The sequence below is a fragment of the Microcebus murinus genome, chromosome 26, assembly GCF_040939455.1.
Source record: "Microcebus murinus isolate Inina chromosome 26, M.murinus_Inina_mat1.0, whole genome shotgun sequence".
Lineage (NCBI taxonomy): Eukaryota > Metazoa > Chordata > Mammalia > Primates > Cheirogaleidae > Microcebus > Microcebus murinus.
Genome location: NC_134129.1, coordinates 15,254,600 through 15,273,951, shown reverse-complemented (window position 1 = coordinate 15,273,951; position 19,352 = coordinate 15,254,600). Strand labels below are relative to the sequence as shown.

General features: G+C 47.7%; 1 protein-coding gene across 4 annotated transcripts in view; it reads left to right on the top strand.

Annotated features, from left to right (window-relative positions):
* The first annotated feature begins 1,624 nt into the window (after positions 1-1,624).
* KIT (KIT proto-oncogene, receptor tyrosine kinase) overlaps positions 1,625-19,352 on the top strand; it is an 87,540-nt gene continuing 69,812 nt past the window's right edge. For all 4 annotated transcript variants that reach the window (XM_012758274.3, XM_012758273.3, XM_075997905.1 and 1 more), the window contains exon 1: positions 1,625-1,745. In XM_012758274.3, coding sequence (XP_012613728.2) covers positions 1,679-1,745 — 67 coding nt within the window. In that variant the 5' untranslated portion in view covers positions 1,625-1,678. The remainder of the gene's footprint in view (positions 1,746-19,352) is intronic.

The window sequence follows — 19,352 nt, the reverse complement described above, 5'->3', positions numbered from 1 at the left end:
ATGAGCTGCCATGCCCGGCTAATTTTTTCTATATATTTTTAGTTGGCCAATTCATTTCTTTCTATTGTTAGATAACTAGAGACAGGGTCTGGCTTTTGCTCTGGCTGGTTTTGAACTCCTGACCTTGACCGATCCTCCCGCCTCGGCCTCCCAGAGTGCTAGGATTACAGGCGTGAGCCACCGCGCCTGGCCTAAATGATTTGCTTTAAAAATCATTTTTTCTTAAACCATCTGGGTCCTGTCTCCATCGAACAGGAGAGATTTCAATGCTCAATGAAGTGGGGGAGTTGGGCAACTGTATGTTTTGGGTGATACTTTAGAGAAGAGTCTAGCTGCTTCTGAATTATTCTCTCTCTCTTTCTGATGGGCATATCCCATTTATTTTCCATTCTTGAGCTCTCTAGAGGGATGGTGTATTGGTTTATCAGCATGCATAGGAAAAACTCACCATACTTGGAGTAGTTCTTCAAATGAGGGTTCAAACCCCGGGTCTCCCCTCTATTAGCCATGTGATCTTGGGTTACTTTTAGAACTACAATAATAAACATATCTATCTGTCCACCCCCCAAGAACAGTCAGTGTGGGGAAGAACTAGAAACCCCTATATACAGATAGTGCCATTATCTTCCAATCAAGAACTGCCACCACGAGCAAGGGGGAACGAGCACTTTCTGGGCAGTGAAACCTGACTTAAGACAATCATTTTACTTTTATTTTGCTCCTGGGGCGTGCCAGGGCGGCTAAAGGGATCGCAGGGAACCCCGGTCTTGTCACTGTCGTCGATATAGAGGCAGAGAAACCAAACAGGAAAGAAAGAAAGAAAAAAAAAAAAGGCGCCCAGAGACAAATGTATGCAAAAATCCGGGCTGCAGAGCAAACTTCGCAAGGCGCCTCCCGCCCCTCACTCCACCGCCCCAGTCTCCACCGTGGCGACAGGGGCTTCTCGGGCGGGGGACACGCCGACCAATGGAAACCAACTGTGTTCTTGGAGGTTACAGAGGAGCAGGTGGAGAAACTGAGCGTAAAGAATTACCTAAGCCCCGGCTCGGCTTTTTGCAGCGGTGCCAGGCGCCACGCTCGGTCCCCCTCTGCTCACTGCTATGCACGAGAATGCCGGGCCCCAATTTCCTGACACCCTCCAGTCCGCGTCCCCACGCCGCCTCCACCACGCGCGGCGTCCAGCCTCCCCCCTCCCGAGCGCGCTGGCGGTGGGGGGGGGCGCGGTGCCAACCTTTATTGTCCCGGGCGCACCTGCCAGGTGGCGGCCCGCGTCCTTAAGTGCGCGCGGCGCCCAGCCGCACCAAGCCAGCGGGCGGCACCACGCGGGGCCGGGGGCCGCCGGGGGCGGGCAGGGCGCGGCGCAGGGGGGAGGCGGGGAGAGAGGAAGGGGCTCCGGGGTCCAGAGCGGGCGGCGCGGGCGCGGCCCCCCGGGATGGGCACGTCGGAGGAGCCGGGGCCAGGCGCCGCCACCGCGCGCGGGCGAGCGAGCCCGGGCTGCGCGGGCAGGGGCGGCGGGAGGGGCGGCGGGAGGGGCGTGGCCGGCGCGCAGGGGGAGGGCGCGGGAGGAGGGGCTGCCGCGCGGCGCCCGCGGCTCTGGGGGCTCGGCTTTGCCGCGCTCGGAGCACTCGGGCGAGAGCCGGGACGCGCGCCGCAGCTCCGTCCCCGCGCAGCCTCCGCGATGAGAGGCGCTCGCGGCGCCGGGCACTGGCTCTGCCCGCTGCTCCTGCTGCTCCGCGTCCGGACAGGTGGGACACCGCGGCGGCTCGGGGCCGCGCCCCCGCCCGGGAGGGGCTGTGCACCCCGGGCGCGTCTGGAGAGGTGGCTGCGGGCCCGCGATGCTCGAGCCTTGCAGCCTCCGGGGAGACTGGGGGCGCCCGGGCACTCTCCCGCGCCCCGCCGCGCTCACCTGCGCCAGGGGCCCCCTGCTGCCGGCTTGGGGGGCGCGAAGCCGGGGGATCGGGGCCGCGAGGGGCTGGGGCGTGAGCGCGCTGCGGGCTGCGTGCGAGTCCGGGGTCGCTTTTGTGCCCGCGGTGCGCGGTGGCCGCGGCGGCCGGCGCGGGGCTCCGCTCCGAGCGCCTGATGTCGCCGAGCGAGGCGCGGCCGCAGCTTCCTTTTGTTGAAAGTTGCGAGCGTGACCCGTGCCCGGGGGGACCGGCCCGCGGGGTCCCCGCCGCGCCGGGGGCAAACTTGGAGAGCCCGTCCCCTGCGCCGCGGCCGCCGCTCCCCGGCCGCAGGCGCTCTTTGTGCCCGGAGCCGGGGACCGACCCGCCGCCGCCTCTGCTCGCCGCGCCGCCCGAACGCGGGCTGCGGCGCTCGCCGGCCTCCGGGCTGCGCTCTCGCCCCGGGGCGCGCGGGCGGCGGGCGGCTCCGGGGCCGGACCCCGCGCCCCGGGGGGCGGTGGCTCCGGGGACAACCCGGGCAGGGCGTGCGGGAAGCAGCCGCTAGGTTGCAGACCTTTGGCTCTGCTACACCGCCTGCTCGCCGGTCCCCGCCGCGGCGCCGTTCCGTCCCTGCCACGCGCCCCGGAGCGGCCGGGGCTGCGCGGGCCGCCTGCTGCGGGGACGCGGGGGTCGGACCCGGCCGCCTCGCGCGCCCCTGGTCCCGGAGCGTGCGCCCTGCGATCGCACGTCCCGGCTTTCGTGGGGAATTTGGAGATTCCAGACAGCACCCCCCGTCTCCAACACCAGCACCAGCCCCCTGGGATTTCTGTCTACACTCCAGCGCTGCTGGAGGCGGGGGTGGGAGATGGAGAGGAACTTAGTTGCAAATCTTACTGGCTCTTCGAGCCGTTAGGGAAAGGCAGTTACATCCGCGCGGGAACCTGGGTCTTACGGTGAAGGATTTATTCTCAGTGCTGCAGGTTCCCGGAGCTCTGCCCGAGTCCTGCCTCCCGTGCCCGTCCTTCCAGGCTGTCGCGTGCGCGCGCGGGTCGCGGGGCGCCGGGCTGATCCCTGAAGCCCTGACCTCTCCCAGGTCATTAAAAAAAAAAAAAAAATATATATATATATAATAAAAACCCTTTAGGGTTACCCTGATCCCTGATGATGTTGGGATAGAAGTGGGTCTGGACTGCAATCCAGAGCCCCCGCGGCCGCATGGCAAAGCACTGTAGTGAGACTGTCCCTTACTGGTGGGGGACAGCAGCCTCGCGCTTGGGCCCCTGCGCGGCACGAGGGGTCAGCAGGGGTCACCAGGGAGTGTTCGGATCCCTGGGCGGATTTGATCGCCTGGCTTACTTAAAACGACACCTTTGGCCTTTATGGTTTTGTGCCTTGGCCTTTTTGTTGATGATATCAGTTAAGGTTATGTGAGCTTGACCCCACCAGGGCACTACAAGGACAGAGACCACACAGTGGATATTTCCCTTTCTAAAAATTAAGCGCATCCATGGATTCCTTCTTCCTCCTCGTCAGCCTGCTCCTTCCAGTAGACGTCTGGCAGGGAATTTTCAGGTCTGTCTCCTTGGGGGCAGTGTGGTACAGTGACTAATGCTTGCTCTGCCCGTGTGTTCTGTCCCCTGCCGGTCAGTGGCTCGCGCCCTTGGGCAGGTGGCTTAAATTCTGGGGAGTCCAGTTCCCTCCAGAGTACGATGGGGCATCCGCATCATGCAGGATCCTTTGGGTCCAGAGTGCTCCGCCTCCACCGTTCCCGAGTGTAGACGCGGCACTCTTGATCCACTATCCCCGCCCCCTCCCCCCCATCCCTTCCAGCCTCCTGGTCCCCGGGGCCACGTGGTGTATGGAGGGGTGCATTGTACTGCTCTGCCCCTGGCTAAGCGGGGAGCCTGTGGTTTATACTCCGCACCCCTCGGGTCCCACGTGCTCCTCTGCACTACCCTTTCTGTGATGGCTGGGAGGTGCCAGCTCTGTGATGACCCTCATCCCCCCCACCCCCACCCCCCAATATTTACAGCTTTTATGCTCAACAGGATGAACCTGCAAAGGAGCGTGAATCATCCCTTCCCCTTTTTCCTGCAGATGTGAGGCTCAAGTTATCCTCAGCGTCTGGACACAAGGCGATCTGACTTATTGTCCTGCTGGACGTAGTGTGACGGTTTTGTAAAGGGATCCCAGATCATTCATTTATCCCTGTTTATTCTGGTCTTTTCCTGCCCATCCACACATTTTTCTTTCTTGACTCTATCAATCATGTATGCCGTGCATGGTTTCTGATATGCCTTCAATTTCACATTACACCCACGTTGTACCTGGTTAATTGCTCTTTAATTGGAAACTGTGTGCCAGGCCCTGTGCTTGTGGGGCTTCACCTGCTGTTTCTAGTACTTTCAACAAGCCCAGGAGGAAGTAGCTATGACCACCCCTAGTATTGGACAACTGGAGAAACTGGCTGAGGATGAGCCCGAAATAATCAGTGGCGAAGCCTGTTCTCGTCTCCATATGTCCCACTGTGTATCCGTTTATAGGATCCACCAGAATCTGTTGTAAAGCAAGACTCATTCACAAATACTCAGCGAGTCCTTCCTATCCTCCAGGCATGGTTGGAGGGTTTGGGAATGCAGTCTGCCCAAGGTCGCCACCGTCCCAGTTTGGGTGAAAAAGACCTAGAATTGCCCAAGTTAAGAGTGTTCTCGATTTTAGGGACGCATTCTCTGAGGGAGGATTCATTATAGCTTGGAAGAGGGGGTGCAGGCATTTGATCATGCAGTCTGAGGGCTTTAAGGTATTATTAATTGTCCCATCCCAGGGGGGGTCCCTTAGAAGTGACAACAAGCTGACTTTAAAATGATGACACAAGTCGATTGAAATCCATCTGCCACTGCAAAAAAATGACAACGGTGTTAGCTTCCTACACTGGTGCATAGTTGTGAACCCGAAAACCCCCAATAACGGCTGATACCGTCGGTTATTTGCCCTGGATGAGCACGGTGAGAAATAACCACAATTTCCCACTCAAAACCTTTTTCTTCCTCCCCAAAGAAAATTCTCATCAGAAATGTGCCAGGTCTTCCCTGGGCTTCCCTTGGAGCACATTTACGTACAGATGTGGTGGTGATGAATTTTGCTGTTGTTGTTGACAGCCGTTCCAAGTCACCCTTAGGATTTTGACTCATTTCCTCAAGTCTCTTCCAGCTGATTAAAGAAGGCCGGGAGGAAATGAGGAAATGAGGCACGGTGGCCCGGAGCAGGATTCCCGGGGCTGGACTGCCTGCCGTGTGGGGACCCTGTGTCAAGGTAGTGGTCAAGGCTGCGGCAGCGTTTTCTGCAGAGTTAATTCAGTTGAAGAGTTGGCAGGCTCGGGTGTGGGAAGTGCTTTTTATTTTGCCGCGTGCATGTGTGGCAACTTTAAAAAAAAGTGGGATTAAAAGACACTTGCAGGAATCCAAATATGCAAAATGTCACATGCGGTTTCAGTAACTTGAGCACACAGTTTGCAAGCTCAGAGTGAGGAGGGCCCGGGAGAGGACTTGTGAGTCAGCATGGCCTAGCAGCTCTGGTTTCTGACGATGCTGGACGTGATCATACAGCCCATCTTTTAAGAGCCTTAATAAATAAAGAGCAGTTGTAAGCCAATAGCCCATGCATATGGGTTTTTTTTTTTTTTTTTTTTTTTTTTTGTGCCTGTGTGTTGCTTTTTAGCAAACGTTGAGGCAATATTTAAAAATCCAGATAATTTTTTATCAAGGTCTCTATTTCTCTCTCCTTTTGAATTGAAGACCCTGGCCCCTTTAGATATGGCTCCTGTGCTCTTCAGTTTGCATTAGGCTCTACATCTCTCTACTGCCAGGCCCTGGTAAACACAGGTGGGACTAGGCAGGCGACACGTGGAAGGAACCTGGGCGGGCCGCCTTGCGTTAGTCTGATGGCTCCCTGGCTGACAGTGCTGTGGCCTTGGAGCAAGTTGCTTTACCTTTCTACTTTAGTTTTTCGTGCTGGTTTTGCCATTCACTAGCTGTGTGACTTTGGGCAAATTACTTAACCTCTCTGTGCCGGTAAAAGTATTCCTGCATGGAAAGCTTTTAGAATGGCACGCCATACTGTGTGATCAATATATGTTAGTCATAATTATTATCTGTAAAATAAGAGTTACTATTCTTCCTAAAATGGGAACAGTGCCTATGTTTATAATAGGATTGCCCTAAAGATTAGAAAGAGATTTTTTTTATAAAGGTGCTTGGCCCAGAATCTGGGACAGGATAGGCACTTAATAAATGAGTGACTTCTTCACATATGTAGAATCTGACTATTTTTCTTTATGATCCTTGCACGGAGGTACCAATTAAGTGTTAACTTGGCGGTTTTTAAAATGAAATAAATTTTAATTGTTTGCCTTGAGTTTGATTTAGCATTTGGTAAGAGTTGGGAATCGATGGTCTCAGAGATTGAACAGATCTTGGACTTTTTTTCCCCCCAGAAAAATACCCCACACAGATGATTTCTCGAACAGAAACATTCACACCTGATCTTTTTTCCTATCAGAACACTAAAGAGGAGTCTTGCTCGCCAGCCTTCTTCCTTACATTTTGGTCATGACTCCCTTTTGTTAGATATCTTCCAGTCCTACATACCTTTCTGACAGCTAGGTTTTCCACATTTTTGCAAAACGTAAGGTTTAAGCCAAAATTATTATGCAGTGCACGTGGCGTCAGGGTTAAGGGCTTGGGCTCTGAAATTGACAGCCTGGGTTTTTATTCCAGTTCTGCCACTTGCCTGCGGTGTGATCTGGGCCAAGACACCCAACCTGTCCTTAGGCTTTATTTCCTCATCTGTAAAATGGGGATAAAGACATAGGGCTCCTGCAGGGATTAAAGGAGTTTCTGCATGTGACGTGCTCAGCACAGTGCTCCTCACAGACCAAGTGTGTGGACTCCACTACCAGGCTCATTTTAGGTTCCTCTTTTGGCTTTGGCTCTTAGGAAAAAAAATTGGAAATGGTGTAAAAACAGATTGTGTAGGATTTTTTTTTTATTTAAGATGCAGTTTATATATTGAATGTCTAGTTTTTTAAAAAGTCCCCAGTTAATGGTAATGGATACTTCTCTGCCTGGTTCTTTTTAACTGCAGGTTACTTTCCACCAAAGGAGATACAGATTTCTGGATAAAGGTGTGTGTAGGGGCGGGGTCGTCTGTAAATGGCCATTTTTCCTGGGCAAGATAGGTGGGAGCCGGGAGTCCCGCTTCCTTACAAAGTGGCATTGAAAACTTCCAGAAGGAGGAGCTTTTCCTTGCTTGCTTTTCCTAGGAGTTCAGGGACCAAGCCGACCTTGCCACTGTGGTGCTCAGTCAATACTGGGTTGACATCTCTCCTGTCTTCTAAGCGCTTACACCAAGCTTTGAACATAGCATGTGCCCAGTGGACATTTTGGATGCAGGCTAACCAAGGGTCATCCGTCCCCAAGTCTTGGTCCTCACAGGGACTCCAAGAGGACAGCCACTGATTAAGAGCAGCCTTGGGCTGTCACTCGTGCAACGTGCTCTGGACAGGATGGTCAAGGAGAGAAGCTGGTCTCTGTGGGCAGGTGGTAGAGATCAGGGTCCAGTGTAAGCATCCCCGTGAGACTAATTTCTGCACCTTAAAAGAGGAGGGTAGAGGGTCTGTAGTTAAGTCTTCAGTCGAGAAAAGCAAGAGAAACGTGGAACCACATTAAGACCTTATTTCGGGATTGGTTTGGTGGCTGATGGAAAGGTGGACGCCTCTGATGAACTTCCAGGAGCATTGGAGGGAGCATGTATTTAGTGTTGAACTTGGTCCAGTTGAACCAGTTGGACCAGTTGAACACTTGGTCCAGTTGGACCAGTTGAACACTTGGTCCAGTGTTGAACTTGGTCCTATGAAGAAGGCTTGGAAGTCAAGGCTAAGCTGGACCTGACCTAGGAGTGGCCCTCCAGGCTTTGCTTGCTAGTCCAAGGCCACCTGCTCCACCCTTCTGTCCAGCTGCGCACACTTCCCAACCCGCCCCACAGTCTGGGGAAGCGAGGTGCCAAGTCCTGCCCCCAAACTTGGACGCCCTCCCCCTCTTGCTGTGTATGGGGTGGGTGGCCAAGAGCAAGGGAGAGGTTAATAAAATGCACATAATAGGAAATGTACTGTCTTAACCATTTTTAAGTTAAACAGTGTTAAGTGCATTTACATTGTTGTGCAAAACCATTCCGCAGAACTCTTTTCATCTTGCAAAACTGAAACTCTATACCCTTTACTGAACTCTTTTCATCTTGCAAAACTGAAACTCTATACCCTTTACTGACGACTCCCCCTTCCTCAGGCCCAGCCCCTGGCTACCTCCATTCTGCTTTCTGTCTCTGAATGTGACTATTCTAGGTACATCCTATATAGTATTGGTCTTTTTCTGACTGTTTTATTTCACTTTATCATAATGTCCTCAAGGTTCGTCCGTGTTGTTGCAGAGGTTTGCTTCCTTTTTAAGGCTGAATAATATTCCATTGCATGTGTGTATAGACCACATTTTGTTTATCCACTTGACTTTTGATGGGCATTTGAGTTGCTTCCACGTTTTGGCTATTGCAAACAGCGCTGCCTTCAACATTGGCATGCCGGGTGTCTGGAGGGAAGTTTTGTGGACCTGTTTTAGGACGGTGGATCTCATGGTTGAGACCTGTGTGTTGACGGAGAGCTGGGCAGGACAGACTTCAGATCATTTCTGGATGAAGGTTCAGGACTTCAGTCACTGGGCATATTTACGGGCACCTGTGCATGTCAGGCAGTGATGGGATTGAGGGGAAGAACAGGTTATTGTGGGGGTAGGTAACTGGGAGTAATGGCCGCACTGTGGAATTAATGGAAATAAAGCCAAGAGGACGGAGGGAATATGATGCGTGTTCATTGACTATTGACAGGCTGAATTTACTTGAAACTCCGATCATAGACACAGCAGGTGTTCTTCTTAGGGTCAGGTCCATATAAGAAATTAAATTAACCTCCAGTGTCACAGAATGGCTGTTTATTATTAGGGTAGCATTTGGGGTTTATAAAAAGTAGAGTGTTAACTGTGTACCAGTCAGATGATGAAAAGTCAGTTTTCATGGAAAGAAATATATAGTGGGAAGGTTATCCTATGTTTCTTCTTTGTATTAGACCATTTTTAAGGTATAGTGTTTTTTTTGTTTTTCTCAGAGAATAAAATGGACATTTTAGGTGGAGAGGGGACACAGTTGATGAAAGCTTTGGGAAATAGGCCCTTTGAAGGCAACTGAAAGAAATAGGATTTAGTAAGCCTAGAGAAGGTAGGGTGAGGGAGGGTTTAGTGAATGACAATCTTCAATCTTTGCACGGTGCGAATGAAGAATGGAACAAAATGAGAGTCGTTTAAATTGCCCCAGAAAGGAATGGAGATTTTATTTTTAGGAGAAATTCTTTCCTTGGAAAGGGTTGGAAAAGACTTCATTGTGTTAGCAGAGATAGTTATAGGATCTGCACTTGGAGGTACGTGGACAGCCAAGTAATTGTCATTTTGAAATGGTTCTTAGGTCCTGTCCAACTCAGTTGGTTTGATGACCCATTAGGGGCCTGTTTGAAATCCTTTCTGGATCATTTGGAAATGGGAAAATTACCAGCCATTTTCTTTTCTCACTGTCTCGGCTATGGGGTGGTGTTTCTCATAAATACTGGGCAGACTCATAACATGACCTACTGGTGTACTCACAATTTTGGCTATATTGAAAACAGCCAACAAAGAACCCAGCCTAACAATGGGTTGTTGATCTTTTGGGAGTGGGGGGCATTTAACCACAGAACAAATTATACTTGTGTGATAACTTAAACCAAGTGTCAAAATAAGACAAATAAAAGGAAGTTCGAGGTTTAGAGCAGCCTGCTGGCCACATGCGGCCCACCAAGGACATTTATCTGGCCCATCCGCCGCTGCCTGTCCTGCTTAGCAGCCGACTGGTCCCGGGCCCACAGTGCGCATGTGTGGAATGTGCACCCCACTCTCCAGCGGTCTGAGGGACAGCGAACTGGCCCCCTGTTTAAAAAGTTTGAGGACCCCTGATCTAGAGAAATCCATCATTGATCATTTAGTCCTAAGCTAAGAATGGTTGTGCTCTGTGATCACTCAATGCAGCAGCATCTAGGGACAAAGGACCAGCAACTGGAGTCCTTTCCCCTTGATTCCTCAGGGATGGGTTATTCAGTCTGCGGTTGCCCCGTCACTCTGACTTCCCTTGTCTGTGTCCTTTCCCTCCGGTCATTTGGTGGCCATGGCTCGGTGGCACGTTTTTTAGATCAGCTATCCCTTCCAGTGGGGGAAGGTGACAGAAACAAAACTGCAATTCAGCACTTCTGGTGGATACTATCATTGTACTCGTCCTGTCCCTTTAGGGGACCATGTCTCATATGGGATTCCTGGCTTTAGATTCCTGGGATCTGCAGGAAGATGAGTGCTGGGTGAGCGCTCATGTTATAGGATTTGCAGTAAGATTTACGCAGCAGGTCTGGTCCCATTCATTGCCATCGAGTCATGTCTTGAGTAGGATGGCTGGTTCAGGGGAAAAGATGGGACCCGAATTCAATCTTGAAGAGTGGGACAGGATTTGGTCAAAATGCGAACAGCAAAAACAAAGGGGTAGAGTTAGCCAAAGCCTCCCTGAAGGGAATCTCTGCAGAGACTATTGGAAGGTGAGATGAGATAATTTTTAGGGCACTTGGATTTTTTTTTTTATTCTTCAGTAATTGAAGTATTTCCTTATAGAGTTGTTCCTGTTTCCTATAGTTGGTTATTCCAAGAAATAACTTTTAAAAAATGGAAAGGTCCTGGTCTCACTTCGGTACGCATTGCCTGTGTTGTGTGTTCAATGCGAATCCGGTACAGATGTGTACTTCCGAGTTGTTTTGAAGTCCAAGGCTAATTACCCTCCCCTACCTTCCTACCCTCCACCCCTGCCACCAGCCAGGTGGGTTCAACATCTGATAGTGGCAATAGATGGTCTTTGATTCTTAACAGATTTTAAATAGTGAAACGATAAACCTGCAGTTTTTTACAAACCTTGTTTATGGCAGTTCATTCCTCGAAGCAAAAACAGCAACAGACAAACCCCCTAAACCTTGCTAAGGGGTCCTGTGTGGCTTTTGGGGCGTCTAGAGATTCTTCCCTGGATCCCCCCAAACCTGTACTGGAAGGCAGTCAGGGGACTGGTGACTGTCCCCTCCAAAGCTGGGAATTTGGGGAGGGCCAGGTGGCTGTAGTGGGAGAACTGTAACCCTTAAGGAAAAACTGTGTCTGATAGCACTTGCCAGGGAATGCCTCATTTTTTTTTTTGACCAAGTAGAGAAAAAGATAAGAGAGAAAATGAAAAAGAGGTGAAGCTCTTTTACCTTGTATCTTTAACATTGTTTAGTGAGCGAGGCAAAATAATCCCATCTCATATGGGTTTACCCCAGGTAACTCAGGTTATTTCAGAGGGTGTTAAAAAAAATTCTTCCAAACAATCGGGGACTCCCAGTAATTTAAATATAATAGCCTGTGTAGACTCTTCAGCACAGGAATTACTTAACCGAATTAGAACAAAGGAAAGCATTATCACACATCGAACTTTGGAAGTCAATGTGTCTCCATTGGAAAGAAGTATTTAGAGAAAGGGACCCAATGTAGATAATGGTTTCTGGGGTAAATATTTACTGAAGATTTTAGTAGTGTGAGAGGTGGCTGGTAAAACTGGCTATTATTCTACTTGGCTAGTGCATGCTTAAAAAGAAATCAAGATTATGTAAAAACAAACAAACAAACTGAGAATTCTACTTACACTAGAATAAAGGTAATATGAGAACTTCTAAAGTGATACAATTTTTAGCTTATAAAATATTTTCGATGCATTTCCATCCTCATTTTCACGATGCAGATTTCCTTTTTAATGGCTGATGTTGAGAGAATGAACCTTGGAAAGATTTTCGATTTAAGAAATGGGTGATATTGAATTGGCTGGTAAAACACCACATGGACTGTTTTTTTAGGATTTTTGTCATTGCTAAATTAAACGAGGATTCTTCATCTAAAATACAGCATTAGAGAGTAACTAATAAAAATGTTTAAGTGGGATGGTGAAGTGTTTTTCTACTTATTTTAGTATTGTCTATATATTTGCCACAGGGATTTTTAGCTGAACCAAAAGGAATCCCTTTGATAAAAGAGAACCCCCCCCCCCTTTGCTTTTTTAAAATAAACTAGCATATGTAGAAGGGTTTGTAAGTTTTTTTTTTTTTTTTTTAGTAGATCTGAATGTGTTGCCTAATTTACATTCCAGCAATTTCAAGGGATATTATTTAAAATGATAATCTCGAGTTTCAGAACCACTGCCTTCCAGAGAGAGGCTAGGGGTGGGGAGGGGGTGCATGCCTGCAGGAGGTGAGTCCTAGGCAGTGTCTGGTGGCTTCTGTCTCTGTATGGGACACCTGGGACAGCAGCCCTGGCCACAGAGAGGTGGAGCTTCAGATGACAGCTGCATTCTGTTGGTCCCCTCTGGTCCCCTTAAACTGACCCTGTACCGGGATTCCATAGATTTATTCACACATAATTATTGAAGCATCGGGGGTTATAGCAGAGAACATATCAGGCAAAAAAATCCTTGCTCTCTCTCTTGGGGCTTATGTTCCAGCGAATTCTTTTTCTCTCAAGACCTTAGGTCTAAGAATCCAGAAAGACAGAAAAAAAAAATGGAAGGAAAGTTGAAGGTCTCTCGTAGAAAGCAGTTTAATTTAGATTTATTTCAGTTCCGTATTATTATGGTCATAAGGAAGAAAGCAGAGAAAGGAACGGTTACAGGGTCAGAGGGGACTGGTTCATTCAGGGGGAAAGGCAGAAAAGGTAGCCAGGATAACAGAGAAAGGAGATAGATTCGAGCTTGCTTCAAGGGTATGGGGGAGACGGGGCAGGCAGGTGTCAGTGGAAGCTTGTGAGGTGCTTGTCACTAGCTGCCACCCCTCCTGCCCCCGGGAGGGCTGAGAGTCAGCTGCTCCCCTGGTTTTTCCACGCCCCAGTCTTTGTTAAGTCCGGAATAGCGGTCCTCTTGACAGCACAGGTTGTCCCCGATGGAGAAGGCACTGAAGAGGACTGGATAAGTGTGTGACACACTGACAGGTGTCCCTCACCTCGGGACTTTTGGAGCCTTTCATGTGCCTAGTTAGTCTGGAGGTTTGGAACCATTTTTTTTCCAGAATGTTCTAGAATGTTCTTTCACAGTGAAGAGGGATGTTTCCAGAGTCCAGGCCGTGAATGCTCTTTGGTATCTCTGCAAGGACTGGGGGTTCTGCACCTCCTTTTAAAGCTCCTTCATCTTTTTCTTGTTAAGAGTCTGACCAACTTGGGTTGTCACAATAACTGTGACATGCTGTGATGGATCGCACCTTATGATCGACAGCCGTGTATGGCGACTGTCACACTCCTACCGTGTGTGGGGTTTCAACTCTGCTGTTTCTGCAGCTGGGTGGCTTTCAGAGGTCCATGAAGGGATAAGCTCTCGAGTTTCAAATGAAGGACTCCCCAAAATGAGAATTGACACAGGTGAATTACTCGGGACTGGAAAGTTCCTTCTCTGTCCATTTTGGAGGCGCTGCAGTCAGACTCTTGCCAACTCTGGTATTGTTGGTTCAGGTCTTTGGGAAGGATTCCAATGCCCTCCTGGGATAAGGGCAAGAAGGCACCCCCAGTTTTAGGTATGCAGCTATGGGCACTTCAGTAATTATGAACTCAGTTGCTTTAATGTGCTTGCTCCAGGTTTAGCCATCATTTTTATCTGGTGCCATTATCATAGGTTAGCACCTATTGTTTTGGGTGTGAATTTCAGGGTTTGCATTTAAATAGACCTTGTTTAAATTTACTATCAGTTGACTAGGGAAGGGTAAAAAAAAAAAAAAAAAGCAAAAGCTGTAGGGAGCCTCAGGGGCTATTCCCTGGCTTGGTTGATAATCTTTTAGCAGCCATTGTATTTCAACTTGGAGGAACTGAACTTTGAAATAGGCATTTTTATTTATGGAACATTTCGAACAGGGAACAGTGTAATGAACTCTCCTGTAGCCATCATGCAGCTTCAAAACGTCCCGTTACTGTGAGCAAGTCTCAAGCAGCGTGGAATTGCATCTGCAAATATTTCCAGTGTGCAGCTGTAACATGCGGGCTCCCTTTTCTAAACATCATGATGCCAATATCACACCCCTCCGCATCAGTATAATTCCACAGTGTCATCGAATATCCAGTATTCACATTTCCCCAATTAAAAATAAACACATAGAAAAATATAAGCAAGTATTTGGAAGAAACCAGACAAGATCCATCCACACAATGGATTTTGCAGTTGGTTGAAACGTCCTTTAAGTCATTTCTTATCTAGGTTTTAGCCCCTTGTTTTTGTTGAAGAAACTGAATGTTTGTCCTGTGCAGTTTTTCAGGCTGAATTCTGCTGAGTGCATTCCTGTGGTATTAACACATTCTATTCCCTGTATTTCCTGTAAATTGGTGACTTAGAAGTTTGATCATATTCAGATTTGATTTTTTTTTTTAAACAAGAGTACTGTATGAGTGGTGTGTTTTTCTACTTTCTTTTCTTTTCTTTCTTTCTTTTTTTTTTGGTATAACTTTGGGTATTTGCAGAGATTTGTATTTTTTGTTAGATGTGTATTCTTATGGTTGCCTTTATACTGATACCTTACTATCATACCCTTGTCTCCTCTTTTTTTTGGAGGGCTATTTTCTACTGGTTTCTTACTGTAGCATTTAAACTAGTCAGCAGCTATTCTTTCCTCTCTCTTTTCTCTCTCAAGCTGGGGATTTGAAATAATATTCTTTTACTCCCAATGAGTATCTGTAAGGCAGCCAGTAAGCACATGCCAATTTTCAGAACTCCCCCCATGCTTCATTTTTCGGATGGCTGCACTAAAACTACCTTGTCAGAGCATTTAGCAATCCCATACTCTGCTGTCTTCTTTGTTAACATCAGGGGTCCTCAAACTACGCCTTGTGGCCCACATGCGGCCCACCGAGGACATTTATCTGGTCCGCTGGGTGTTTTTGCCACCGCTGCCTGTCCTGCTTAGCAGCTGACTGGTCCCGGGCCCACAGTGCGCATGCGTGGAATGTGCACCCCACTCTCCAACGGTCTGGGGGACAGTGACCTGGCCCCCTGTTTAAAAAGTTTGAGGACCCCTGGTTAACATCATTTAATCTTAGTTGTACAGGTAAATACGTATTCAACGCTGGAAACCAGTCCTTTTATCATACTTTTCCTGATATTTTGGTTTTTTGAAGCTCATCCTCTGATAGGTGCTACTCCCTGAGTTATACATGCACATCAGCTTGTCTGTAGTCTTTACACTTAAAGGTCAGGTTGGCTGATATAAAACCCTTGACCCACGTTATCTTTGCATATTTTATTTTTATTTGTATCTTTGTTGTTTTATTGTGTTACCTTTTGCCATAAAGTGTTGTCCAAGTCTGATGATAATTTGATTTTTCTCTCACATGTAACTTGGCATATTTGCCTAAATATCCAAAGGAATGTTTTTTACCTTTATTCTTTGAAGTCCAGCAGTTTTATAGTGTTGGCTGCTGTGGGTTGATTTTTTTTTTTTTTCCAGAGAACAGGATATGCTGCTTTAGTATGTAATTTCGAGAGGTCTTTTTATTTCCCCCAATAAAGATTTCTTGAAGTTTAGTGTTTACTGTTTGTTCTGTTTTTCTTTGTTGGGTCTAGGAACTCCCATTGTGCGTATGTTAGATCTTCTTTGCCTGTTTTCTGTGTCTATCCCTTTCCAACTCTTTTAATCTCTTTGTAATTTGCATGAATTTAAAATTTTTCCTCTGTTGCATCTTTTCATTTAAGGCACGATTCATTTTTATTTGTTCTCGTGTATTTTCTTTTTATCCATCATTTCCGAAATGGTTTTGCTTCAATTCTTAGTTCTTTCACCTCCATTTTCAAATCCTTTTCTGCAGTCAACTCATTTCTGAGTTTTTAACATTCTGATTTACGCTGTTCTTTATAGCTTCTTTTGTTTACTTAATTTCTTTGGGCTCATTTTGAAATAGTAGACTATACATTTTCTGTTTTCCTTTTGGGTCCTTCTGGCATGATTTTATTCACACCAGGATTGTCATTCTGCTCCTTACTTTTTTCTTAAAAAAATGACTATTTGGAGTTCAACTGTGATTCTTTTCTGTTGCTCACTGAGTTTTCCTGTACCTTTAGGAAGGCTGATGTCACTTGCCTAGTGTCACAGATGCGGGTGGTTAAAAAATATGGACTCTCCTTCCCTACATCCTAAGATCTTCTTTTTTGGGGGTTCCTACCCCCAACTGCTCACCCATCCAGACTGTGCCCCCACTGTTGCTCATCTCAGACCCCAACCCCAGCAGTTTCTCCTCAGTGTGGGGCTTTGTCCTGGCTTATTAGCACACAGGGATCAGACCTCCCCCGTTCCAGAACATTCCAGCACATTAGCCATGCATGCACTTATAGCAAAACTGGAATCTGCGGAGTCTTCTCCCAGCTTCTGTGGCTGGTCTCAGGATGACCCTCTCAGCTTTCTAGTAAGTGCCAGGTGGTGATCCCTGTGGCTGTTGGCAGTTTGTCCCTCCCTCCTCATATTCAGGTCCTGGGGTACCTTATCTCACCTAGTTTTGTTGCGGATGTTATCCGTAGTTTTTGAATCCATTCGTATGGTTGGGGAGAGTCAATAATTATGTTGCCAGCCCAGACACCTCTGTCTTCCCAGAATCTGTATTGATTTTTTTAAAACATAAAATTTAGCAACCTTTGAGTCTACTACATCTGGACTCCAAGTCTTTGAATACAAAAATCACTGGTAGCTGTTTTAAGAAATAATTTTCTTCCAAAATAAGTTATTAAAAATTTGTTGTGGAGATGAAAGTTAGTGGTTGTAACTCTCTGGAAATGAACACTTTATGGCCTACTTAACGTTAGATTTCTAAGCTTATTGTTTATGACAAAATGTAATGGTTGAAATCATCCGATGCCAGGAAGCTCACTGCTGACTGTTTGTTTTGGAGGAAAATTTGTAAGAAGTGACACAACTTTTGCCATTATCTGTTTGGTGTGAGGTCCCTTGAGTTCTGAAGGAGGCAATGCTATTTTACAGTTTTAAAAGGGTTAAAAACCACATTTATACTTTTCAATACCATCTAATAAAGATAACATCATTACTTAATTAGGTGCATTTTTCTCAGTTTTTTTTTTCCCCAGTGAAAAATTTGCATATCTCTAATTATAGTCATTTGAAAAAAAATGCTGCTAAGACTTGACATAATATTAATGTAGATTTCCAAAAATACTAAATTTCCTTCCTCCAACTTGAGTTCCCTCCAACTGGCCATTGATTTAAATTACATACTAAAAGGTTACAATTTTAGAATTGGCCCTTTTCTCCCATGCTTCTAGGGCAGGCCATTATCCTAACACCTTATAAGGAATAAGTAAAAGTTTCTCAATGAACATATTGAGAACTTTTTTTTTTTTTTTAATTCTGGAAAATAGAGCAAAATTGTTTTCAGACATTTCTGCTTGTTTTCTACAGAGAAACTGAGAAGATATCATTTGCAACATGGGGCTGGTCATTAAGAATTCTTTGCAAAGGGGTGGGGTGGGGGGGAGCAGGCTTAATGTATTGCTCCAAGTGAATGCCACGCAAGAAAAATTAAGGGAGAAGTGAACACTCATTAGGCAAATTGACCAGCAAGCGTTCTGATGAATGTTGAAACAAATTTGAATAAACTAATTTTGTCCATTAGTGTGCTTTTAAACCAGTGTGATTGTTTGGGTCTAATTATTTTCTATTTTGCTTATTCAAATGGAGAATGGCTGCAAAATTAACTATTGCGGCAATTATCTGATTAGCAATTTAGAAAATTGGTGAACGGTATCTGACTGCTCACCAAGAAATGTCTGGTGTTGCATTGGGGCCGTGGGCAGGAACACGGACTGTCTAAGGAGGACATTTGCCGTGTGTCTGTCTCTCCCGGGGCAAACGCATTATTAGCACGGGCTGTGGATGTGGGCTTCAGGCCTTGCAATGAATGCACTGTACCAGATTGAGGTCTGATGGGCTGCAGAAGTTGTATTTGCCACCCAGTGTCACCATTCTGGAGTCCTGTGGCTGCGACTGGAGAATTCTACAACATTTCCCACTTCTAAAGCTTGGGGATTCGAGAAATCTGTGCCCGACCGGCTGCCAACGCTTGTCAGGGAGTCCCAGTGCTAGGCTGATTTCTAGGTGTAAAAGCCAGGCAGATTTGCTCACTCAAGAAAATCTGGGTTTTTTTTTTTTTTGCAGGTTTCCTTTGAGTTCCAAGATACAGATCCTGGTAAAAAAAAAAAAAAAAAAAAATTTTTTTTTTTTTTTTTGCTGCACTAATGCCCTGGGTTTTTTTTTTTTTTTTTTTTTCCTGGGAGCTGGTTCCCTGCTCCTGTGGTCTGGACCAGCCCAGTCAGCACCACCCCCTGGGGACTTGTTGGAAATGCAGACTTCTCCCTCCCCACCCCAGACCTGCTGGATTGGAAAGATCTGGAAGCAGGGCCCACAACAATCTGTTCTCCACAAGCTCTCAGGTGATGCTGCTGCAGGCTGAGGTTGGAGAGCCAGCCTTTGTCACAGCGTCCGGCTGTGACCGTCACAGCGTCGAAGCTCTTGTGGCCCCTCCGGGCCCCTTTCCATGTCAGAGTGTCAAGACGAGGGTGCGGATTCTCAGTTCTCCTTCTGTCAGACAAAGAGAGATAGAGGCGAGTTTCGGTTAGTGCAGACAGGAAGACAGACGAACAACTGCAGGACCGTGGGACGGGGGCTGCCGCAGGGGCTTTGAGAAGCGCGGGGCGGGGGCAGGGTGGCATTTTAAAAGGACAAATAGGAGTGTGTCCCACCCGGATTGAAACCTTCCAGAAACTTCCCTGCATGCTTGGAGTGCACTCTGTCACTTGTAGGTGTGCTTCAAGGCCTAAAGTGTCTCCTTTTTGATCTCTGCTTTGCACAGGGCACCTGCCTCAGCCTTGGAGCTCAGTGCTCCTGCCACTCCCCAAAGGTGTCTGGCTCCTTGTCGCCCACTGCCAGCGCCACCCTGCGTCTCCCTGGCCTGCCAGTGCACTTTTGCTCCCAGCTCCCACCTCTCCTTTGCAAAGCTCTGCGACCTCCCAGGGCAGGCCAGCTCTCGCTCCTGTACAGTGAGCTTCTTCGCACTCATCACATTGTAATTATATAATGTATAATTATTGGTCTATTGCTCACCCTGGAGCCAAATATAAACTCCATGGGTGGGGGTGGGGGTGGGGAGGCCCTGCAACTTCACTGCCCAGCACACAGCAAGCATCCACTGAGTATTTTTGGAAGAATGGATTGTTGGGGGGGGCGTGGGGGCAGTCCCCAATTTTATTCCAAGGACA